This window comes from Colossoma macropomum, unplaced genomic scaffold (assembly GCF_904425465.1).
Source record: "Colossoma macropomum unplaced genomic scaffold, Colossoma_macropomum, whole genome shotgun sequence".
Taxonomy (NCBI): Eukaryota; Metazoa; Chordata; class Actinopteri; order Characiformes; family Serrasalmidae; genus Colossoma; species Colossoma macropomum.
In genome coordinates, this window is record NW_023494786.1 from 25,736,681 (window position 1) to 25,760,319 (window position 23,639).

General features: G+C 37.6%; 1 protein-coding gene across 1 annotated transcript in view; it reads left to right on the plus strand.

Annotated features, from left to right (window-relative positions):
* The window catches only part of LOC118826373 (neurobeachin-like), a 228,458-nt gene that overhangs the window by 91,589 nt on the left and 113,230 nt on the right, over window positions 1–23,639 (plus strand). The window contains exons 4-5 of the mRNA XM_036597338.1: window positions 21,864–21,990; window positions 22,501–22,732. Coding sequence (XP_036453231.1) covers window positions 21,864–21,990; window positions 22,501–22,732 — 359 coding nt within the window. The remainder of the gene's footprint in view (window positions 1–21,863; window positions 21,991–22,500; window positions 22,733–23,639) is intronic.

The window sequence follows — 23,639 nt, forward strand, 5'->3', positions numbered from 1 at the left end:
AACAGACATAAGCCTATAAATGTTTATAAACGCTTATTCCAATAGACGTTACTCACTCAAGGTTATATTTGCCAATTTTGATAAAACTTAGCTAAAGTAGCCTTTATGACAGACGATGCCTATTGGAATAAGCATTTATAAACATTGTAGGGATATGTTAGTTGTCATGACAAGCGTATGTAGGTGTCATGTAGCCTTATTAACAGTACCCTACAGTAAAGTGTTACCTAACATTTTTAAAAAGCAGTATTTCAGAATTTATGAGCAGCTTAAGTCAGTATCTGCAAGAACTAGATGTTTTATGAGGGATGGTATTGTATTAATGTAAGTGCGTTTAAAGTAAAGCGACAGACATTTGTTTCGTTTATAACACCATTATGTATTAAGTATAGTTCTCAAGTGGAACTTGTAGTTAAGAACACCAAATATCAGTTCTATCAATGGTTTTAGTGCTCTCAAATGAAAATGGTCATTTTCTGACATATTTTGGTGTTCTGAACTAAACCTCTACCGTCTGTTACTTGAGAATGATGCTTCATTATAGTGTTATTAATAGAACAAATGTCCATCATTTTGGTTTAGGCACCCTTCTGTCAATACATGTTCATTTACTTCATAAAACATCCTGTGAATACTGACATAAATTATGAATAAGTACTCAAGTATAGCTTTTTAAATATGCTTTTGAGTCTTGGTTCATCTTGGTTTCTTCCTCTTGCTTTTAGGGAGTTCTGGCAACACTCATGGGGCTCAGACCCAGATTTTCCAGTAAAGCTGCTTTGCGACAACACTTGTAAAAAGTGCTATATAAATGAACTTTGACTTGAGTCAAGTCAAGTCAAAGTTAATTTCTATAGTGCTTTTTACAACAGGAATAGAAATATGTAAAAATATATATAGAAATATAATTTGTTCACTCTTAAAGTGGAACTCTGAGGTTTCTGCACAGTTCAGTCTGTTGAGATATACAAAGTCATTCAGAGAAACTTATCGACTCTAATTTCTGTATAGTGGTGATAATAGGAGCCAGGGGTCACAATGTCTACAGTGCGGATATAGCCATTTTATTTATTAACCAAAATGTAATGCTATATGCATCTTCTGGGTTTCTGTATGTAATATTGATAATGGTAAAGTAGTAAATCTGAAAATTAAGATTGCGATTGTATCCACTGTTATCATTCCTCTCTGAAGCTGCCAGTCTGTAGAAAATCTGTCTCTGACTGGATGATCTCACCTCTCCTGAACAGGGTCATCAGTATGCAGGACCTATCTCTGTGGCTTTAGCTTTAGGTTCACACGCACCGCTCTGCTCGCTCTTAAATAAAGCAGCACCAGCTCTGCGCTCGCTCACAGGCCTGAGCAGATATAAGATAATTTGGTGTTTGATCAAAATAATTGCACTGTCAGAATCAGCCCAGAGAGCCTCTCCACCACAGAGTGAGGGGGAGAGAGAGAGAGAGAGAGAGAGAGAGAGAGAGCGCAAATGAAATGAACCCATAGTACACTCTGATGACCTAATGAGGATTAAGATGAAGAAATGTAAATGTGAATGTATAATCGTAGTTTCATAGAATGGAATAAATGAAATGATTATGATTCATGGCAGTAGGTCTGTTGTTAACTGACTGCTTATTGAGTGCCTTTTAATGCCTTCTCCAGCTGCGAGTGTAGATTTATTGTCTATGATAAAGTAGTTTTCGAGTTTGATGGTAGGATTATTCAGTGTTATTGCACCGTTTGTTAAATGTACAGTGTGCACTACAAATTAGTTCCTCTGTGTGTATATGTATGTCTGTGTGTGTGTGTGTATGTGTGTGTGTGTGTGTGTGTGTGTGTACACCCCACAGTCAGCATTTTATAGATTTACTCTGAGCCCTTTCATAGATTTATACTGAGCCAACAAAAAGAGGCTTAATGGCAGTTCAGGGTTCTGGAATGCTGTGAAAAACAAAGAAAAAGATAAAAAGAAAGAAAGAGAGAAAGAAAGAAAAAGAGAAAGAAAGAAGAAAGAAAGAAAGAAAAAGAAAGACAGAAAGAAACAGAGAAAGGAAACAAATACAGAAATAAGTAGATAGAAACAAGAAAGAAAAACAAAAAGAACAAAAAGGCCAGAAAAACAAAATAGACAACAAAAGAAAGAAGGAAGAAACAAACACACAAACAAACAGACAAACAAAAGAAGATATAAAAACATATAGACAGACAGACAGACAGATAGACAGACAGACAGGGTTGGTGTAGTGTAGTGGGTAACACCTTTGCCTTCTACACCGTAGACTGGGGTTCAGTCCCCAGCCTGGACAAGCACCCTATACCAATAAGAGTCCTTGGGCAAGACTCCTAACACTACCTTCGCCTACCTGTGTAAATTGATCAAATTGTAAGTTGCTCTGGATAAGAGTGTCTGCCAAATGCTGTAGATAGATAAAATGATCACTGGACACTGTTGAGAATTTCTGGAAATGTTCAATTAAAAATTTTTACCAACAACGACTCCTGAATGTTGCAGCTGTGTATATTATTCAGTTTACAGACTGTTGCCTTCAAAAAGATCAATTGACTTTTTATAACTGTTTAATAAAACACAAATGCAATTTAAAAGAAATTAGAAAAGCTTTTCTATGAGCCCCTTGAGCAAGATGAACAGAGACAATGGTTGAAACACCCCTTAGAACTTCACTGTGAATGGGCAGGGCTAAAGTGCTGTAGGCTGAGTAGGCAGATATATGTAAATATGTTGGGTTTTATGGCATCACAAAATAAAAAATGGACTGTTTTGCTTAGTTTTTGTAAATGAAAACTATGTCAGGAAATACTCTATATAGACTAGGGAATTAATGACACTATTTGAAATATAATTATGTTTACATACTATGTATATGTGTTTTTAATTTGCACTTCAGACTGTCGCGGTCGCGGCCCAGAAGGATAAGACTGTGGATAAGTTTACATAACCATGGGATAATGTATAATGTGATAGATAGATCGATAGATAGATAGATAGATACACAGACAGACAGATCATAAGATAACCATAAGATAATGTATAACGTAATCACAAACAATGAATGCGAAGAAGGTAAGATGATCGTTTCACCCATTCATTAAATCCTTATCAGACTTTGTCTTTTGAATTGGTATTCAGTTTCCATGTCTGAGTTCAGCTAACTAAATCAGTGATGTCTCTGAGGGCAGCTTTAAGGTTCCTCCTGTGCTTCACTCTGCTGAGCGTGGCTTCTTCGTGACCTGTGGTGTGACTCACCCAACATTATCCAGAATGAATGAGGCCAGTGGAACGATAAGCCGATTTGTGTATCTGATCTCTCTCCCTCTCTTCTATCTTTCGCTTGACCTTTATAGTTCTGACATTTTGACAGTTGTGTGGTAGAAACAAAAAGAGTGGCTGCAGGCTGAATCCGCTCCTCAGAGACTCCAGAGATGCCGTGTCATTGGTACGTGGAGAATAGTCCTAGTTAGCCTGTCCTGATTATATCCTCTGGATCGAAAAACAAGATCTTGCTAAGACAGTGGAGGCTCTCCTAGGTTCCTAGATTTTAGACAGCTGATCTAAAAGATCATAATTGGAGACGATTCATTCATATTTTAAAGCTGCACTGTTTATTTTTTTTTGTTAAAAGTGAAAGTGGCTTTATGAGGATAAAAATCACACTGAATTATGGTGTCTGAGTGGACTGCTGCGAGTTGCCCTACAAATTCAGAGATGTCGGATTAGATTTTGCGGGCATTTTTCAGATCATGTCATACGTCTTTACATATTATTCACACTCTCAAAAAGAAGATGTTTAGGTCTCAGATGCAAAATCAACATTATCCGATGATAATAGTAGATTGTTCACCCTTTATCATTCACTTACAGACATGTCACATCGCTGCTGTCAGAATAAAACCTTGTATCTCCATTTTTGTCATTTTTCTGTTTTTGACATAATTTGAAAAAGTCTGTTGCCCTTTACATGGTGTGTAAATTTCATGATGCCCAAAATTGTGCGGAAAGATGTCTGGTTCAACAGACTTACATGAAAAGTAAAGCATGTTTTTCAATCTCCTGTAAAGTTACCATTTTGGAGATACGAGGATATGTTACAAAATGTTCTTCCTCACATTGCGTACAGTTACACACTTCCAAATTGTTTAAAATTTCTACATTATTAAGTCATCATAATAAAGTAATTCCGAGTGTAATTTGTTCATGTTGCTGGTGGTAGGAACCAGGCATGTAATGCTTCTAAAAGCTCACAGAAAGCTGTTACATGAAATGGTTGAGAAGTAGGGCTGAACCGTTTGGGGAAAATATCTATTTGCAATTTTTGGACCAGTATTTTGTCTGTGTTTTAAATTGCGGTTACCCTCTGTAGGTTAAAGTTCAGGCCTTTTTTGGCCAAGAAGACGAGCATGTCCACTTTTTCACTTTTTCAGACTCAGGCGCTGATTGTTAATATGACGTTAGATGGTTTGTGGTGGTTGTATTTTCATGTACTCATCTACCGGCAGTTCACAAGCTGACTTCATGTTGGAGAGGTACAAGCAGGGCGTTATAAAGCAAAATAATACTTTATTATAATACCACTATAAAGAAATCTGAGCTGGTAAGTTTTTCGTTAGAACTGAACATTTCACATCTAACCATTCTGAAAGGCTGAATGACTGAGTCATAAAAGCTATCTGATAGAATTATGGGAGAAATTTTCACAAAATGTTGGAAATCCTTTTTTAAAGCTGTATTTTACCCCATGGTGCTGTCATTACAGACATTATCCACAACTTATGGTAGTGAAACACAGTTTTTATGTGTGGTCTAAATGACTGAAATTTGGCACTATCTAAAGTGGAAATAGGAACCACTTATATTGTCTGCAATGCCAGTGCTTTGACTATGGCTGAGCAAATTTGCAATACACACTAGGTGCTAAGCGTAACAGCTTGTTTAAAGCAGAGAGAATGAAGCAGGTTTCTGTTACTAGGGAATTTTAAACATAAAATAAAATATTTAAATAAAAAAGTAAAATAAAACACGTTTAGATTGTCACAGTAAGCATTCTTAAAATTAAGTGATTTTCTTCTAGCATTTTAAAGTAAGTCGAATTTTTGTAGCATTTTCACATATGCTAACTACATTGGATTGGATTTACTAACTTTAAAAGGAATAGTTTAGAAAACAATCAGCTTTACACTTGATTACCACTTAGATATAGTTACACCAGCCGAGAAATTTTTGGTGACCAAATTTTGCTTCTTTGGTTTTAAAATGGAGCCACAATAAACATGGAGTCTAATAAACACTGTAAGTCAATAGTCACCCAAATCTTTTCCATAAATACATCCCCAAAATTTCTCTTAACATATTCAAGCCACATCCAGGTCTTCAGTGATGTCTCACAGACTTATCAAGGTGGTTTAGGACACAAAAATGAACAAATCCGACCCTGTTTTTTCTTTATATGACTGTTAATCTTGTCTGCATGACTTTAATGAAGACCTGGAAGCAGTTTGAGCAGCTTAAGAGAAGTTTTGAGGAGGCTTTTACAGAACAGTTTTGGGTGACTATTCACTATTGTTAGCTTCAGCGCTAAACAAAAGAGGTAAAATTGGGACACCACACGTCTGTAGTAAGTGGAAAATTGCAATGTATTCCTTTATTGTACTTGAAGTGTGCACTGTCTATTGTTATTTATAAATAGCAGATAGTTAATATTACAAGATTTGGATCTTTGTTTAGATTTGCTACCTCACACTGCTTGTCTGTGTTGAGTTTTGGACAGCGTCTTCACATTGGCTGCTCCTTTATAAATCACCATGGTTTTTTGCTGTTTTATATCTTCTAATCCTTTAAACATGACACTGTATTATTCTGAAGCATGACCTCAAAAGCTGCAAACGGCCCATTTGCGACTCTATTTCATTTTCTATGAGCTTCACTCTGAGGAAGCGAATCAAAAAATCAATTCTAGCCCTCGGATGGTTTACTCACCCTGTCTTCGTTTCAGGCCTGGTTTGCAGCTGAGGGAGTTGTTCCATTTCAACTGAGAAACATATGAGTCTCCGAAGACTCCGAGCACGCCTCTAGCCTCTTCCAGACAGCTGCATCTGGACCTGTGCTTTCATCACCGCTCACGCCGAGTGCAGGAACACTACTTTGCATCCTACTTCACATATTTATAGATAATAGAGAAGATACGACACCTGTTCCTTCCCTCTCGAGACCTTTGTGGCTGCTTGTTTCCCTCGTTCTCCCTCGCTATCTGTAAATAGGACATAGACTCTATTTATTTTTCCCCAAGAAATGGCCATGGTTCGATCAGCGCCGCCTGTAGCCATGGCAACCAGTCTCTGAACCCCAGATAGTGAGGAAGGTAAGCGTTGAGGTTTGGGGCCAAAAGGAACTCATAAGGATGTGGGCTAATCCCCTAGTAGATCCAGATTTCCCTTCCTCACTACTGCAACTTGATGATAACAACCATGTAGTTACTAAATAATAAGTCTTAGAATGTGGACATTGGTGAAGTTTAAGGGGAAAAAGGGGAATTCCACCAATATTAAAGTTTCGCTGTAATTCACTAACATGAAAACAGTCATTTAGAATTTCTTTGTAGAGAAAGCAACTCAGGTTTCTTTACAGTGGTGGTGATGGAAACCAGCAGTCATAATGTCTACAAGGCAAATATAGCCATTTTAATTACAATCTAAAACAAGCATGAACCTACATGCAGCTTCTGAGCTTTTATATGTAATGTTGAAAAAATAGAGGTAAATCTGAAAATAATAGGTTTTCTTTGGGGACTGGATTGCCCTGGAACACCCTGTATGTACACATACACATAATTTCTAAACCGCTTATCCTTCTGGGTCACAGGACTGCTGGAGCCTATCCCAGTGGTCATTGGGCAGAAGGCAGGATACACCCTGGACAGATTGCCAGTCCATTGCAGGGCACCATGTAATCATTTTATATAATAACTTCCTGAGAGGGAGCTTTTAGAGCCATTAATCATTCAGATGTTCACGATCACTGTGAACAGTTCTGACTGTAAGGTTCTCTAGAATGGAGCATTTCACATCAAACCACTTTGTTTACATCTTAACTTCATTACACACAAGTTTCGAAAGATCAAAGATGTGGACTGTCATATGACTTGGACTCGAGTCCAACTTGAGTTACGAATTTGATTACCTTAGACTCGAGTCGAGAAAATCTAGAAAGAGTTGGGACTTGACTTTGACTTGAGCATCATGACTCGGAGAGACTCGAGACTCAAAGTGGAAGAAATGTGGAGAGATGTCTGACTGCAGATGGGACTTTCCACACAGTCGATTATTTTTCATGTTAATGGATTCGTTGCCTGTCATAAATTGAATAAACAGCAAAATCAACACGTCTGTTACTGAGCTTATTACTCGGTTTATTTTATTCTAAGGCAAGAGAAGCCATAGAGCTCAAGTTCGCTTTCGTAAGCTGGAAACACGCGAAGCATCAACATCATCAATGCTCAGCGCTTAAACTCCAGTCTTGCTGGAGAAACTTACCAGGTGAAACGACCATTCTCCTAATGGTAGCAGGACAAAAGAAACACAGCTCTCTCTATCTGCCCGATTTTAACAGCTTTTTACAAGCATATCATTCACCACGAGGCTGAAGTTGACATTTTGTTTTCTCCAGCTTCATATTGCAATTTGCCATTTCACCTTAAATGGTGCAGCATTGAGGTGCCGGAACGTAACTGCTGCACCATTTAAGGTGGAACAGGCAATTCAAATAAGAAGCTGAAGTAAAGAAGTCAACTTCAGCTTCATCATTCACCATTATTTTGCTGTGTTTTCTGTAAACTTTGTTCAGGTCAGTAGTTTTTGTGTCTGTTGTTATCTATGTTCAATTGTTCTTAGTTGGCTGACGTAGTTTTTATTTTAATTCTATGCGCCAAAGTTCTCAAAAGTCATTTTTAAATGAAGTTCAGTAGTACTTTGTAGTGTATTATTCTTTGTGTATACAGTATGCCTGTCATGGTTATCTGTGTCCCATAGATTTTGTATTTTACTTGTAAGGGTAAAAAAAAATAATAATAATAAAAATAATATACAGCCATACACTGCTAACATGCTGCCATTAAAAGGCTATAGTACTGTTACCATTATTCAGTGTTATGCCTATAAATTACTTAAAAATGCATACTGACTTGTTTAGGACTCAAAGATTAAGACTAATGACTTGGGACTCGACTCGGGACTTAAGTGTGAAGACTTGAGACTTAGTGACTGTGACTTGGTGACTTGTCCCCACTTCTGTGAAAAATCTGTGGAATTCCCTTTTAACAGGTCCAGGCAAAAGTACAGCAGCTTGATCTGAAGTAGGAACAGAGAACCCTTCCTTCCTTTGCATTTATTGTGCTCAGCTCCAGGCATGTCTACAGTCCCTTAGAGATGCCACTGGACTGAAATAGCACTTTAATCTTGGCTATTTTGTGTCACATAATCATTTCTATTTGTTGCCAGTGTGCTGGGTTTGATAACTCCCCTGTCATTTTCTCAGTTGAGTGATTTTGTCTTATCTAATCTCCCACTGGGGTTACGCTCAGATGAACACAGTGTGATGTTACTACACATAAGACGATACACTAGTAAGTTTTGGTCTGGCTGAGCTGGAAGGCAAGTTTGGCTCTTTGACTGTTTGCTGTTCGGAAGAAAGAAGACTGACTGACTTTGACTTTGACTTTGTTTGTTTGTGGAAAAGTGTCACTGTTCCAGGAAACTGAAGCCGAAACTGAAAATTACTTTGGGAGTTGTTGTAAGTGAAGCAAATTGACAAGAAGCGATCTAGGGCTTATTACTTTTCTGTGAAGGGCTGGTTATACGATGAGAATTAGAGTCAGAATCAAGTGGTTTTTACCTATTGAGCATGCAAATACAGGGAATTTATCTGTGGTTTGCTTTTCTACTGTTTATTATTGTAAATGTAGAGGACAGGGGAGTATAAATGACAGCTCTACTAAAGGGTTAATAAAAACATCATTACTTAAGAGAGGGGTTCCCAATCCCAGTCCTAAGGTCCCCAATCTATGTGCATTTTTATGCTTTCCTTCATTTAGCACACCTGATTTAGCTAATTAAAGTGGAAGTCCACTGAATTTTCAAAATTTCTGCGTAATTAAGTTGTTGAGATGTAATTAATTTGTTAATTCAGAATGATTTGATGTAAAATGGTTAATTGTAGAGAAACCAGGTGTCACAATGCAATCTACAATGCAGATGTAGCCTTTTTATTTACTATTCAAAACTGCAAGTGAACTTGTCTTTTATATGTAATGCTGATAATACTAAACTCTCAAACATTATATAATATGGACATTATGGCACAGGGGGTGGGGCTACCCAGAATACTTCATGCTTTGGTTTGTCAATGACCTCTTATTTTTCTAATTCCTTACCAGTTCTCTTAACAGACAAAGTATTTTGTCTTATTCTTAGGCAAAAGGTTATATTTGGATGCATTTCACAGGGTTTGATTTGTTTACCGCAGGCAAAAGAGATGCATTGTTGTTGATATTTGTGGCGATACTGATAAAATCGTGAGTCGTCAATATTGCTCAGTATTATCAAGCAATCCGTCTTGTTCTTAGGGTGACTTCTGCCATCATATGAGTCATAAACAGATGTCAAAAGTGCTTGCAAGGTTTTGCTTTTTCCCAAACACCTATTTTGTTGTTGCTTGTATGATTTTGATGGAAGTTTTGTGTTTTATTGCTTTTACCTGACAACTTTTGACAGATACATTTAGTATTTTTGTCCCTTTGAGGGCAAAGTAACTGGAAACATTACTGCCTTTTGTCAAACTGCATTTCTGAAAGACTGTCATTATGAGTATGTGCAGGTAATTTGAGCACCTGTTTCTAGTCTGATATGAAAGAAGCGTCATGGCTGCCTTTGTAGGTGGAGGAAGAAGAAGAAAGGGGGGAAAAGCAGTATTAGCCTTTTCAAGATAAGCCCACAACTAAAAATGAGTGTTTTCTCTTTTTGTGTTTTCCCTTTTTGTTATCAGCAGACGTGTGAGAGGAATTTCACTGAAATGAAAGAAAACACTCCAGTTTGATGTTGCTTTGGACTTTCTCGTGTTTGAAGACCAGAGAGTCTGGAACAAATTGTCTTCTCATGAGCTGCTGCTGAAAATGACTGATTATTCACTGAAAGTCAGATAAATTTTCAGCTTGTGTTCTTGTAACGTCTGTATTTACCAGCAGAAGTTCATTCAGGAGTTAACATGATATATCATGGCAATCCGTGAAGTTAAGCTTTTTCTGTTTATTAGCAAGAACTATGTTTAAACTACATTTACACGCACGCTGTAGTAGGTTTACAACAGTTTAAAAGACTAGTCCGTTTATGCTCTGTTTACATGCACTGCAGCATAGACTGCACCATGAACAACTCCTTCAAGATGTTCCCACAATCAGCTCTGTAATTATTGGCACACTAGGTAAAGATAGGTAAAAAAGGGCATTAAAAAAAATGAAGTAAATTTGAGCACAAATTGAAGTTCACAGTCCAAAGATGTGCACTCAGGCCACTTGGAGATACTAATTTTTAACATTTCAAACATACAATAAATATTTATTAGAACTGGGCAATATGACGGTATTTATCATTCTTGTGACGAACTATGATTTGCCACAATATGCTTTTCTGAACATATGGTGGAGATCACCAATACCTAAAAACACTTCCCAATGGCATATTTGATAACAAAGAGAGCGTAACTAGTTCTGTTTTATTGGATTTAATGCAGAGCTGTACATGAAATGTTGAATATTCATTGTATTCATCATTTTTGATTTCATATTTTTTAAATGTGGTGCTACTTTGTCTTTTCCAAACTATCAGGTGTCAGAAAAATTACATAGGGTGATATATTGTGTATTATGAAAACTTTATATATATATATGTGATATTGTGATATTATATTATTGCCCACCTCCTAAACAAAAATATTTCAGAAGGCACAGGAGGAAAAATCCAACAACTGGTAAAAATAAATTACTAAAATAACATCATCAGGTTAAATCTATCCAGCTACTTGTTCCTATGTAATTTATTTATTTATTTAAATGTTATTTAAATGTAGTTCCTATGCTGAATGCTGTACTATATTGACAACAGTAGCTTATTGTCATATTGCCCACCTGTAATTCCCGCCCTGCCATTGATGAACATACTCAATATATTATTTCTTACAACAAAATGAAACATTGCTTGTTAAAATGCAGTATATAATCTTATCCTAGGCTTAGATGAGGTTTTTATGATGTGCTGTAGAGAGACGTCTGCACTCCCTTTTCCAGACCTGAATCAGCAAGGACTTCACTTTTCAGTTTCACTGAATAAGCACTTGTGCTTTACTTTATTATTGTCTTGAGAAATGTTTGTTTGTACAAGACTGCGAATCTCTGAAGTGCACTTGCAATAATACTGATGTTTTCATCTGTCTCCAGAAAAGCATCAAAATCTCTTTAGCTGAGCATCGATTCATTTTTCAGCGCTGTTCCACTTTCACAAATGAAACATTTGCCGAGTGAATCCTGAAATTATATGCCGTCTCAAGTCCGACACTCAATTATGGTCTTTTATGTGCTCGTGGAAAAGTGCTGTTACTTAAGCAAAGCCCATCAAAAGCAAATGTTGAATCATAAATGTCTGACCATAATGTTTAATTACCTCAGTGCATTTGCACAGCGAGTGCCAGATCAGCAGATAGTGCTGCTTTTGATTGAGCGGTTGTGCTCATATCTCTTTGTTGCCAGGCCTCTGCATTCTGCGCTGTTAGTCAGAGTTGAAGCAGTAGACCGAGCTCTTCAGGCACGCACTCTTCTCACTGGTTTGCTGCTTTTTTCAGTCCATCCAGAGCCACACGGGAAGTTACAGTTACTGCTATCGATGTGAGTCAACATCAATTCGCTATTTTGTTTGAGGAGCCTCAGCTCTCTGAGAGTATGTGAAATCCATGAGATGCTGTAGTGTAGGATCTTTGGGAGATTTAGGTAGGAAAGACATTTTGTCGTTTTGTCGAAGGAGGGGATAAAATGTAAATTATTATTATTAATAGTAGTAGTATTGTTATTTTTGTCATTTAAGTTGTCAGTTTTTTTGCAGTTCTTGTTCAAGATGTATCACTATTTTGCACAACAACATGCTACTTTGGAAGCTTTTGTTTTGAAATAAACATTTTATTTTCCTCAGCTAAAAGATTTGTAAAATCAAGACATTTTTAATACATAACAGGGCTATATGCACACTTCTGAGCAGGTAGAACTGGTGCTGGAAAAGTTGCAAGTGTTGTAGCACAGAGTAAAAATTCATAGTACAGAGATAAAAAAACAACATAATAATCCTTCTACAAAGTATTAATAGCAAATAAGCTGTATGAAATGTACAAATAATTCGTTTTCTCCACATTAGTTTAGATACCCAACAAGGGGGCACTGTTAGCACTCAGATAATGTCTTTGTGCATCACTGAGTAAGAGGGAACCCACACCAGCAGGAGCTCACAAAAGCACAAATATCAAAAGAGGAAGCAACGTAGTTTATTACATAAGAGTAAGGTTCAATGTTTTTAATCTTATTACAAAAAGGGATAAAGGCTAAAGTTAGCAAAGGCAGTGACGCAGTATGGGGTGCCTCCAAATTGAGAGATATCTTTAGGCTGACATTTTTTAACCAGCCAAATGTAAAAGTTCTAAATCATTGCTGGCTTTGCAAATGACATCACATCCACAACCCAAACAAGTTATTTTTTGTTTTGTTTGTGCTTTGCAAGGCCGTCTGTTTACAAACATTTAGATTAGTTGCATGGCGTTCAAATTACTTGACGGACTACAACTACCATAAACACTAGAACCTAACCCGCATGGCAGATTGCATGACGACTCTTGAGGAGATGGCTTCTGCAAGTGGGCAAATGTTGTTGGATTAGGCATACCTAACTACAAAGAATGATCAACTTCCATGAGCACTACGACTACACAAAATACATTTTTTTTTGCATTCGTGCATCTGTGATCATATTTGTATTTGCAAAAATTCTATTCTCCTAGCATGTGTGACAATATTGTTACACTGTTCAGTCCTGCATAAATCATAGAGTATTGAACCAAATCTTAACCTTAGAATCAAAATTCTACTAAAACTTGAAAATATCTACATTATTACACCCCTAATAATAGGATGAAGATACATTTGAACAACCACAACATTTTTTGCGCATGCCAGTTTGTCTGTTAGAACTGTGTAGGTAGAAACAGTTGTTGAGAAATTCATCACATTCTTTCAGCTGCAGTGCAGTCAGTCAGTCAGTCAGTCAGTCAGTCAGCCATTTGAGGGTTAGAAGAATAAAGGCACTGATTTAACACAGCTCTCACTTGTTTGCTTCCAAAGTTCTCAGTAACTCAAAGGGCCGCTGGGGAGTGTTTGGAGCACTTGCATTAGAGCAGCAGTGATCTAGTGAGTTAACAGTGAAATAGAAAGATTATAGCTCCTTGTATGACCAGCTTTTGCACACCTCAAGTGATTACTCTTTGATTTTGCCTCTCCATTCACCTCACCTAATACAATGGCTGCAAATTACTCCCCGGACCTAAGCACGCAATTAAGCTCATTACTTCAGCGCATGGAGTCTGCCTCTGAATGCTGCTGGTAATGAAGAGGCTAACTACATCCCCTTGTTCCAACTGCTCATACTGCTACAGCGCAACTGTTGCTATCCAACAGACGCTGCACATTGTGACTTTGAAATGTGAGCTGTTACAATGAAAGTTTGGAACAGTTTAGTCCCCTTGCTGTTATAAGCAATTAAAATGATCATTTCTGTTGACAAAAGAAAAACATTGTGTAAACAACAAGACCAACACCACCAAAACTAATACTACTATTACTACTGCTAATAATAATAATAATAATAATAATAATAATAATAATACTTTAACACAAGCATTAGAAGTGCTTTGCAAACAGCGTCATACACCAAGTACAAAGGCAAATATATAAACGTACACTAACAGATGAAGACTTTTTAATTTGACTGGAATGTAAAAAACAAAAAATAAAACTTGGTAGATAAAATCACAATATGCTTTACTGGAAAATAAAGGTAACACTTTAGTTGGAGCCATTCTTTGTAGATGATTAATAAACTCTTAACAGATTATCAGTCACATCAACAACGTATCAGTGAAGTAGCAGTAGTGAAGCATCTGAATACACAGAAGTAAATATCTTGTAGATGTTCTGTTGATACATTACTTACATTAAGTAGATGTGTTGTTAATATGTTGCTTCCATTACGCAAAACCTAACCTAACCAACCTCACCCAAAACCTAACCCCAACCCTGGCCCTAATCCTAACCTAACCTTAACCTCAACCCAGAACCTAACCCCAACCCTGGCCCTAATCCTAATCCAAATCTTAACCTCAACCCAGAACCTAACCCCAACCCTGGCCCTAATCCTAACCTTAACCTTAACCTCAACCCAAAACCTAACCCCAACCCTGGCCCTAATCCTAATGCAAATCTTAACCTCAACCCAGAACCTAATCCTAACCCTAACCTCAACCTCAACCCAGAACCTAATCCTAATCTTAACTCTAACCTCAACCTCAACCCAGAACCTGATCCCAACCCTTGTATGTTTTTTAATATGTTACTGAGAGTCTGTTGAGTTTTTGTTTTATCTTAAAGGACCACTCAAAATAAAATGTCACCAAAATCAAACGTGATTGAAAAATAAAAGACAATAAAATGTACCGTACTGTGCAAAAGTCAGAGACCACCCTACATTAATTACATTTCCAGTCAAAATAGCCATTAAGTAAAAGTTATTATTTTTCAATCAATAAAGGGAAATTTATAGAGATAACTTGTTCAGTCTTAGAATTTGATTGCCTTTTCTGCTTCTCACAATCCAAGTAATTCCAGACACATTTAATGATACTAAGGTTTGGACACTGGGGTGGCCAGTCCATTGCAAGAGTGGAGCTTGATTTTCTCTCAAAACTGAAAGCTTTAGATGCTGTTTATCTGATGGGAACAGTTTAGATGGTCTACCAGGTCTTACACAGTTGCTAGGCATCACAATTTCTCTTTATTTTTTATACGTTTTTTTTTAAACTCCAGTTCTGGAAACTCCTGTTTTTGGATTTGTTTTTCTTTACTTTCACCTTTCTTATGCAAGTGGAGTATTGCATAAGGCGCAGAAGAAATCAAGGAAAATATTGCACTATCAAGCACGTGCTCTTTTATTAGACAGGCATTTCAACAAGAAGAAAGCACTGCCCACCCCAGCACTACCCTGACACAACACACGAGGAGGGTAGACACTTCCTACACACTGTAAACCCACCCTGCTCAGTCACGATTACACTAATAAATACAAACTAAACCGCACAACAGCAGCAACAACAACCATCACAACAAAATGTCCTTTTTAACCAGGAGTATGTTGCACTCCAAGAGCCACTTTGCCTGGCCGCACTCCCTCAGCTTCCCATGCAGTGTGGGGCCCATAGCAAATGTCACAATATCTAATGCACTCTAAAATGTTAAATTAAGAATTTAATGACCCTTTTTACTTGAAAATAAATAAATGAAGGGTGGTCTCTCACTGTTGCACAGTAAGTTTGGGCTTATGTCAAAGCTGTTTCTGTAAAATCATGGTAAATATTTCTTCTTTCTTATTTTATTTTGAGTTTTGAGGAATGCTTGCTATCTAAACCAACACAAGTATTTGCTCAATAAAGATTTTTTTTCTCATTCTGAAAATCCAATTTACTGACTGAACAGTTCCAGTACGATTCCGTGTCACATAAGATGAAGCAGCGTTCTCTCGGGCTTCTGTGATTCACTGTTGCGCTTCACTGCACTTGTACTGAAAAATAAACAGCAACACCCAGAATTTTACTACCAAGCAATTAGTTTTTGGTTGAACTCTCTGCATTCATAATAGATAACAAATTAGATTTCAAATGAGCTTTTAATCGAAAGTTTACTGCATTCCTGTAGTTTACTGATTTACAGTGGTGAGTCATGCTGAACTGAGTGTAGGCTTCATGATATGGACCATGAGTAGAGGGCTAAGAGGCTGTGTTCTGACATGTTCTCCTCCTAAAAGTGCACATAGATAAGTGTTTTCTAAACGTATCCTTGTTATCCACCTGCACAGCATGCTTTAGTATTTTCCCTGCACTACTACACCTGATCAGTTCATCTTTAGCTAATGATTTGACGTTTTGATAACCAATAATATCAGTCAATGTGATATAAAAGTCTGATGGTTTTAATTAATCAGTGATTTGCTGATGCATATGATTTTCAACTCTTATTATATTTTCTATTAACTATTAATACAACGGTGTTTTAGGGCCACTGTTAATAAAAATAAAAATAGTAGACTTCGAGAATGAAGTCGTAATATTTCAAGAAAAAAGTCGTAATATTTTGAGAATAAAGTCGTACGGTATGATATTTTGAGAAAAAAGTTGTAATATTTTGAGAAAAAAAGTCGTTATATTGTGGCCAAAGGCTTTGCAAAGGGAAGGCAGCACCTCCTCATGTCAAAATAAGGGGCGTTGAGGAGTTGGTGGAGTTACACTTTCATATCGATTTTACCCATAAAGATATACTCAGTCTCCCTGTCTCTCCTGGCACATCAGCACCAGCCTGTTATAGTATAAGAAATGGCTGAAACGGCTGTGCAGGAAACTGTGTTTATTTATCATAAAGAGCCAGATGGACTCGGAGGAAACTGTCTGTCTGTTTTGTTGAAGGAGAATCGCAGGTACTGACTGTCTACACGGCTATCGGTGGCTACATCTCCGCGCCATTCAAAGAGGGCATCAAGTTTCACAGACAGTGAGAATGATAATCAAAATGATCGATCCACAAGCAGACAGGAGTGAGTGCAACTGAGACCCCAACGCGTTATGGCAGCCCACTTTATTCTCGCAATATTATGCCTTTTTTTCAAAATATTATAACTTTTTTTCTCGAAATATTATGACTTTATTATCGAAATAGTACGACGTTTTTTCTCGAAGTAGTACGACTTTTTTCTCGAAATATTGCGACTTCATTCTCGAAGTCTACTCTTTTTATTTTTTTTAACAGTGGCCCTAAAATGCTGTCATAGCAATAGTCAACTTTCTTAATAACTAAATAAACTTGAGAAACTCAGGGGCGACTGCAGTGTCATTAATTCAGCTGTGCTTTAGAATTTAACCTGAGTTTAAATCTGAATGAGTTACATGTGTTGTTAACCTCTGTTGCTTTGTCCTTGAAAGCTGCAGTTTAAAGCTGCAGTTTTTAAACACAATTGCTGATGTCATTGAAAAATCACACATCTGTCACTAGATGGTGCTGCATATGTAGTTTAACTGAGGTTTATCTTAAACCTGCTAAAGACATAATTTAACAGAGGTTTAAGCCAAGATTATTGTAATTGAAGTGCATTTTCAGCTCCATATTTTATGAACTCCATACCTAGGCCTAAATACCTTTCGTCATAATGTTTTGTGAACTCTACAGTGTGTTTTAATTTAATGCTATATTGCTTACTGGAGTACCACACTCAACTAGAGGAAGTGTAAATCGTTGCAGTCTTGATTAGGCTTTTTTTTTCAGAATGTATTGTTCAGAGAAGCTAAAGACGACCTGTGTTTAAGACTCCAGAGGGAAACTATGGGACACTGTGGGACACAGTGCTCGTCCCAGTCGATTACCAGATTATGAAGTACTGCACAAATGACAGTGATGTTATTTGCCCTGTATGAGCTGGTTCGCAGTTCGATGGTGAAGCCAGGAAAATGGCTCTTAAGATGCAGAAAGCCATCCACTCAGTGTCATTCAGTTTCATGTCACCTTGTCTTTGGAAAAAACAGCATGTATACATCTGAGTGAGTGGCTGCGCGGTTTTAGTGGCTGCGTTTTACATTATGAGTCACATGATAGAATTGAAAGACACTATTGTACACAGTTAGGTCCAGTGACGTACAGACTTTTCTATTTCCATTGCTGGGTTAGGCTTGAAATATTTATTTTTTATATTTATTTTAAGCATGATGATCTTTAGCAAGGATCACTAGTCTTAACCACAAAGGGCTGGTGTGGCTATTGGTTCTCATTCACACCAAGCAGAAGCACACCTCATGTATCTTATCTACTGTTTGGATACTACGACCAACTGATTAACCAACTGGAATCAGATGTGCTTCTGCTTAATTCCAATGAAACCTGGAGCCACACCAAGATTGTTGACCTCTGATTTTTAGTCTTCAAGTCAACTAGTTCAGACTATATTGCTGTATTAAAGGGCCCTTATCCTACAATGTTCTTTTTTACCACTGGGGTCTACTTATAATGTTTGTGAGGTTTTATGTACCAAAAACAGTCATAATTCGTTTTTACAAGACCATTTTACAACCTCTCTTTATCCCTTAGAAATAAACTGTGCCTTTAAAGCAGCGCTGTGTAATATTTTTTATTTGATCTGAAAGAAGTAGCATATGGTGTGCATTTGCCATTGTACCCTGTAAAGCCTGAAATAATCATTTAAAAGTCAGAGATTTGGCGGGAGTTTTTTGGACCACGACATACATTTTTACATATTAACGTCACATGCACAGTTTTAAGTGAATTATTTTTTTAATTGATTTTTTATCACAACGTGCCATTGATGGATCACAACAGACCACTTGCTCCCACTCAGTAATGCCCACATGAGGACCACCAGAAGGTGCTTCACAGTCCAGTTGTGGTCCACAGCCCAGTAGTTGAGAAACCACACCTTAGTGTTTTGGAGCTGTTTTGGCCAGTGTAGGTAAATGTAATGTTTTACTTGACATCATAAAAACAGTGAATTCATAATGGACTGTTTTTGCCTCTCAGTTTCCATATTTGGACTGTTGGACTGGAAAGTGAACAGTATATATAAAAAACCTTAACAATATTTGCCCTTTGAAAGTCAATTATTGGTGATTGCCAACTTAGCAGTCACTATAAAGGCTGCCATAAAACCCTATAACCATTAACATCCTTACAAATGTTGCATTTTCTTCACATAAAGGCACTTATGAATCACAAAGATTTTCACCAATGCCAGTAAATCTGTGGAACCTTAACCTTTGTTGGCTCTGGATATCAGCCAGGCTCTAGCAGGCTGACTATAGGCATAGAGCTGGAAAATGTTGCTAGGTCTTTAGTTCTGTTCTCATTGTCCACTCAGACAAGCATGTGAATTGGTTTACATTGTATAAGCCCACCAATGACATGCCACACCCTGCCTAATGTAGAAGGTGAGTGATACTGTAGTGATGCTGTTCCAAAGACCACGAACAGCTTGCCCTCTTTTTGCCAGTGTCGAGTTGAATTGTAATAGCGGTAGTGCTTGAGACATACGGTGACTCAGTAGCTTATGCAGGCACTGTAGAACATTTCTAGACAATTATTAGTTATTTTTAGAGAACAAAAGTTTCCTGTGTTCAGCCTTTGGCTCAAATATGTTCTTCCAACAGTGGAATAAAAGGAAACATTTTCTCTGTAGTTTTCAGGCTGATTATAGGTCTGCGTGAGTGTGAAGCAGGCCAGACAGTTTCACGTCATAATGATTAATTCAGGATGGCGTCAAAGCCAGACTTTAGTTTATTGTTTTGCTTAAATAACACATGTTCACTCAGCTCTTTTATAGAGGATAGATGATTCACTTAATGACTCCCCTCTTGGTTCTTATGCCTCTTCCATTCTTCAACAAGCAGCCATATAGAGTTGATTGAAACATTGAAATACCCCTGGTTTAATTAAATGTTTTGCTGGTCTGCTAAGCTTTTCTAATATGTTAAAATATATGAATAAATAGAAACTGTGCACTGAAATATGCAGAAAAATGCCATATTTATCTCACATATCCCACATGCCACATAACTCTGTAGAGGATATATCAACATAAAATTTGTGTTAAAAATTTCACTTAGAAAAAGCAACAAAGCATGTACCTTAACCAGGGGTGCTCAAACTTTTGCATATGACTGTATGTATTAGGGCTTGAGTGATATGAGCATTTTGTCACAGATACTGATACTGATTTTATGTATTTTTATGTTTTTTAAATTCTAAATTAACCAATAAAACCAGTCAATACAATTTTAAATGGTCAGAAATTAAAGTCTGAGGACTTTAGATAAGTTGCTTTACTGATTAATATGATGGTCAGCTGTTAACCAGGTGTGGGCTGTTTAGCACAAATCCACAGCATATGGCAAATCTTGGTGATAGAATATGCTGATGTACCAAAAAAAGCAATTAAAAATGGTTCATACAAAATATATCAGGATGATGAAGTACCTGAATAAATGCATAGAGAAACATAATCATTGCAGATGTTTACAGACAGGTGTACTGCATGATCGATGGTTCATTATATGACACAGATTGCAGGAGCCTTTCCTTTAGAACAGTGGTGTCCAACCCTGGTGCTGGTGTACCCCCCCCCCCACCAATTTCCAGTCAAAACCAAGTACAAGTTATTCGTTTTTCAGGGAAAAAAATAGAAAACCTCTAACAGAAAATTACACTGAAGCCTCAACAATTAAATGTAATATCGATTTTTTTCATTTTTAGTGTGTCCTCTCTTAGCCTTTATTACAGCTTTCATTTTTTTAGGAGACTCGCTTTCAGTTTTTAAAGAAATCTGCAGGGATATTCTTCCCACAAGTTCAGTCTTAGAAGTTAGTTACATTTTCTGCTTCTCACAATTCAAGTAATCCCAAACACATTTAGTGATGTTGAGGTCTGGACTCTGGGACTCAAGCTTTCTTCTTTTTTTTTGTCTGTCTCTTTTTCTCAATAAAGTCTTCTTAACAGCTACACATCCTCTCAGACTCAGTGTTGAGTTGTTTTTTCACAGTGGAAGGATGGACAGAAACACCTGTGGATTTTTTCAGATCTGAATCAACAGTGGAGCTTGATTTTCTCCTCTCTCTTACAGATGAGAGTTCTGTTTATCTGATAGGGACAGTTTTTAGTGGTCTACCCAACCTTGCATGATTGTTGGGAGTCCCATTTTCTATGTAGCTTTTAGTTTTTTAAACTCTAGTTTTGGAAATTTTCTGTTTTTCTTGTTTTTTTCCTTCCTTACGTGCAAGTGAATTATTTTACATCTAATTTTCCTGAAAAATAAATAACTTAATTGCCATTTAAATGTTGCTCTCTCACTTTTGCACCATAATGTATATACACTGTAAAAAATGGCTTGTCGGATTAACCCAAAAAAATGACTTTATGTGGTAACATGAAAATTTGCTAGTTTTATTCAACCTAAATAAATACTTTGAATGAACGATTCTTTCAATCAAGGTATTTTTTATTAGTTGAATAAAACCAGTTCAATTGCTTGTTACCACATGAAGCAATTTTTTAGGTTGTTCTGACGAGCCACTTTTTACAGTGTGTTGTCAGTGTTTTTGTGCTGTTTGTAAACACTGACAACACTTTGCATTTCCTGGTGAATGGATCTATAGAAATGGTTCCATATAAAGTTAAAGTTTTTCCTTCCTCCATTTCAACTACAAATTTGGCGATACAAAGTTTTGTTTGGACGTCTATAGATGTCATTTTTGCTGAACTGTTCTCATCCTTTGTTTCCATCCCTCTGTATTTGACTTGATCTCAACCATTAATCGCTGCACGTTCTAGAAAATTTGTCAGCAGCTAAACAAACTGACAGAAGGATGTTTTCACAGATCGTGAAACTGGCGGTTTGCTATCAGTAAATCTCCCATCTTCCTCTGTCTTTCATCCTCCTGTTTCTCTCAGTTTGCAGACACCGCTCTGCGCCGCCATGCAAATTGCCCGTCAGATGAAAGGCGAGAAAGACAGAGCGTTTGTCGTGACGCCTATCAGCTGTTCCATTGCGAGAGATGAGTACAGTGGAAGGGGTTCTGTCAGTCATATCAGAGGGCCCCAAACAATCTAGCTGGGAGCCTAATTTCCAGCAGCTGAGCGACAATAAGAGTTGATTCGCATCCTTCTGCAGCTCCCTTGGTGGAATAATAACACTCAACAATTCCGCCACGTCACCAGCCTCCAAGCTGCCAGTTCCTGTAAGGCCATTGTCTGTTTATCATGCTAATGTTACTGCAAGATTTTGCAGCCTATTTTCCACATGCCTGCTTTGCTGGTCTCAAGTGAAGAAGGCTCAAGGCTATGCTGTGCGCGAGGCAAGACCCGAAGCGGTCAATTTCATGCTTGATGAAGTACGAGAACAAAATCATTGGTTATTGTTTACAGCTATGCTAATGATGATTGTTATGAAGGACCAGAAAGGGCAGTAGAATATTCACTGAGATATGAGATTATTTCCCTGCCTGAAAGATCCACATATGATATTTTTAGCCATTCTTGGTGTGCCAATAATCTACTGACCGGTCCAATCTTCTGCTGTCCCCTGCAGTTGGTGGGCGGTGAGTTTGACCTGGAGACGAACTTCATCATCCAGGATGCGGAGAGCATCGTGTGCATGGTGGATCTGCTGGAGCACTGCCAGGTGACGTGCCAGGCGGAAATCTGGAGCATGTTCACGGCCATCCTGCGCAAGAGCGTGCGCAACCTGCAGACCAGCACGGAGGTGGGGCTCATCCAGCTGGTGCTGCTGAAGATGAGCTCTGTTGACGACATGATCGCAGGTGAGTGTTAGAATACCCAAGCAGCTTAGAGCCACCCTGGGATATGCAGTGTTAGGCAGTGGACTTGCTCTTTTTCGAGTTTATTTATGTCACACTCATGTTTTATTTAACCTCTTAAAGGGATACTCTGACCACAATGAAAAATATGATCATTGCATTAATCATCTGTAAACATGCCTGCTCACCTCTTACAGTGGTGAACAATAGTCTCTAGAGCAAGATTATCTGGTTTAAAGACGAGGAAAAACGCTCTTCCAATGATGTATCTTGAAGGTGGGAGAAATTACAAATATTTTAGGCTTGGTACTGGAGGGTGGGCTGTTAAAAGTATTTTTTTTCCCTTTTTCCGCAAGCCGGCTAACGCAGAAGGAAGCCGGATACTAATGGGAAACTGAATGTCACTTCTGTGTTTATTAGCTTCTATGTCAGACTATGCTAGCAGTCAGGATTATAGGAGTGAAGTGGAGGAGAAGAGTTCCCAATAACTGTCTGGTGTATTTGTGTAATGCATGCTGGGTATTGTAGTGAAAAAAAAATACAAAATAATGAATTCTGTTAAACCTATGAGGCTCAGGGATGCAATGCTGCACCACAGACTATTAAATAACATAAAACATAACATTAAATGCTAGTTTTAGGCTGGAATGTCACTTCAAATTTTGGGCTTTTCTTGGCTCAAAGGTGGTTTAAATCAGAGGTTCCCAACCACCAGGCCATGGACCGACACTGGGCTGTGAATCGCTTGATACTGGGCTGCAATGTGGCAGTGGGCATGGGAGTTAGTTTCTGCTGAAGTCCACTGCTGAAAAGATTTCATTATTATCATTAATGTAATTAATATTGTCAGTAAAATATTTTTCTTTAAGGTTTAATTATTCATATTAAATTTTATGGGATTTTAAATAAG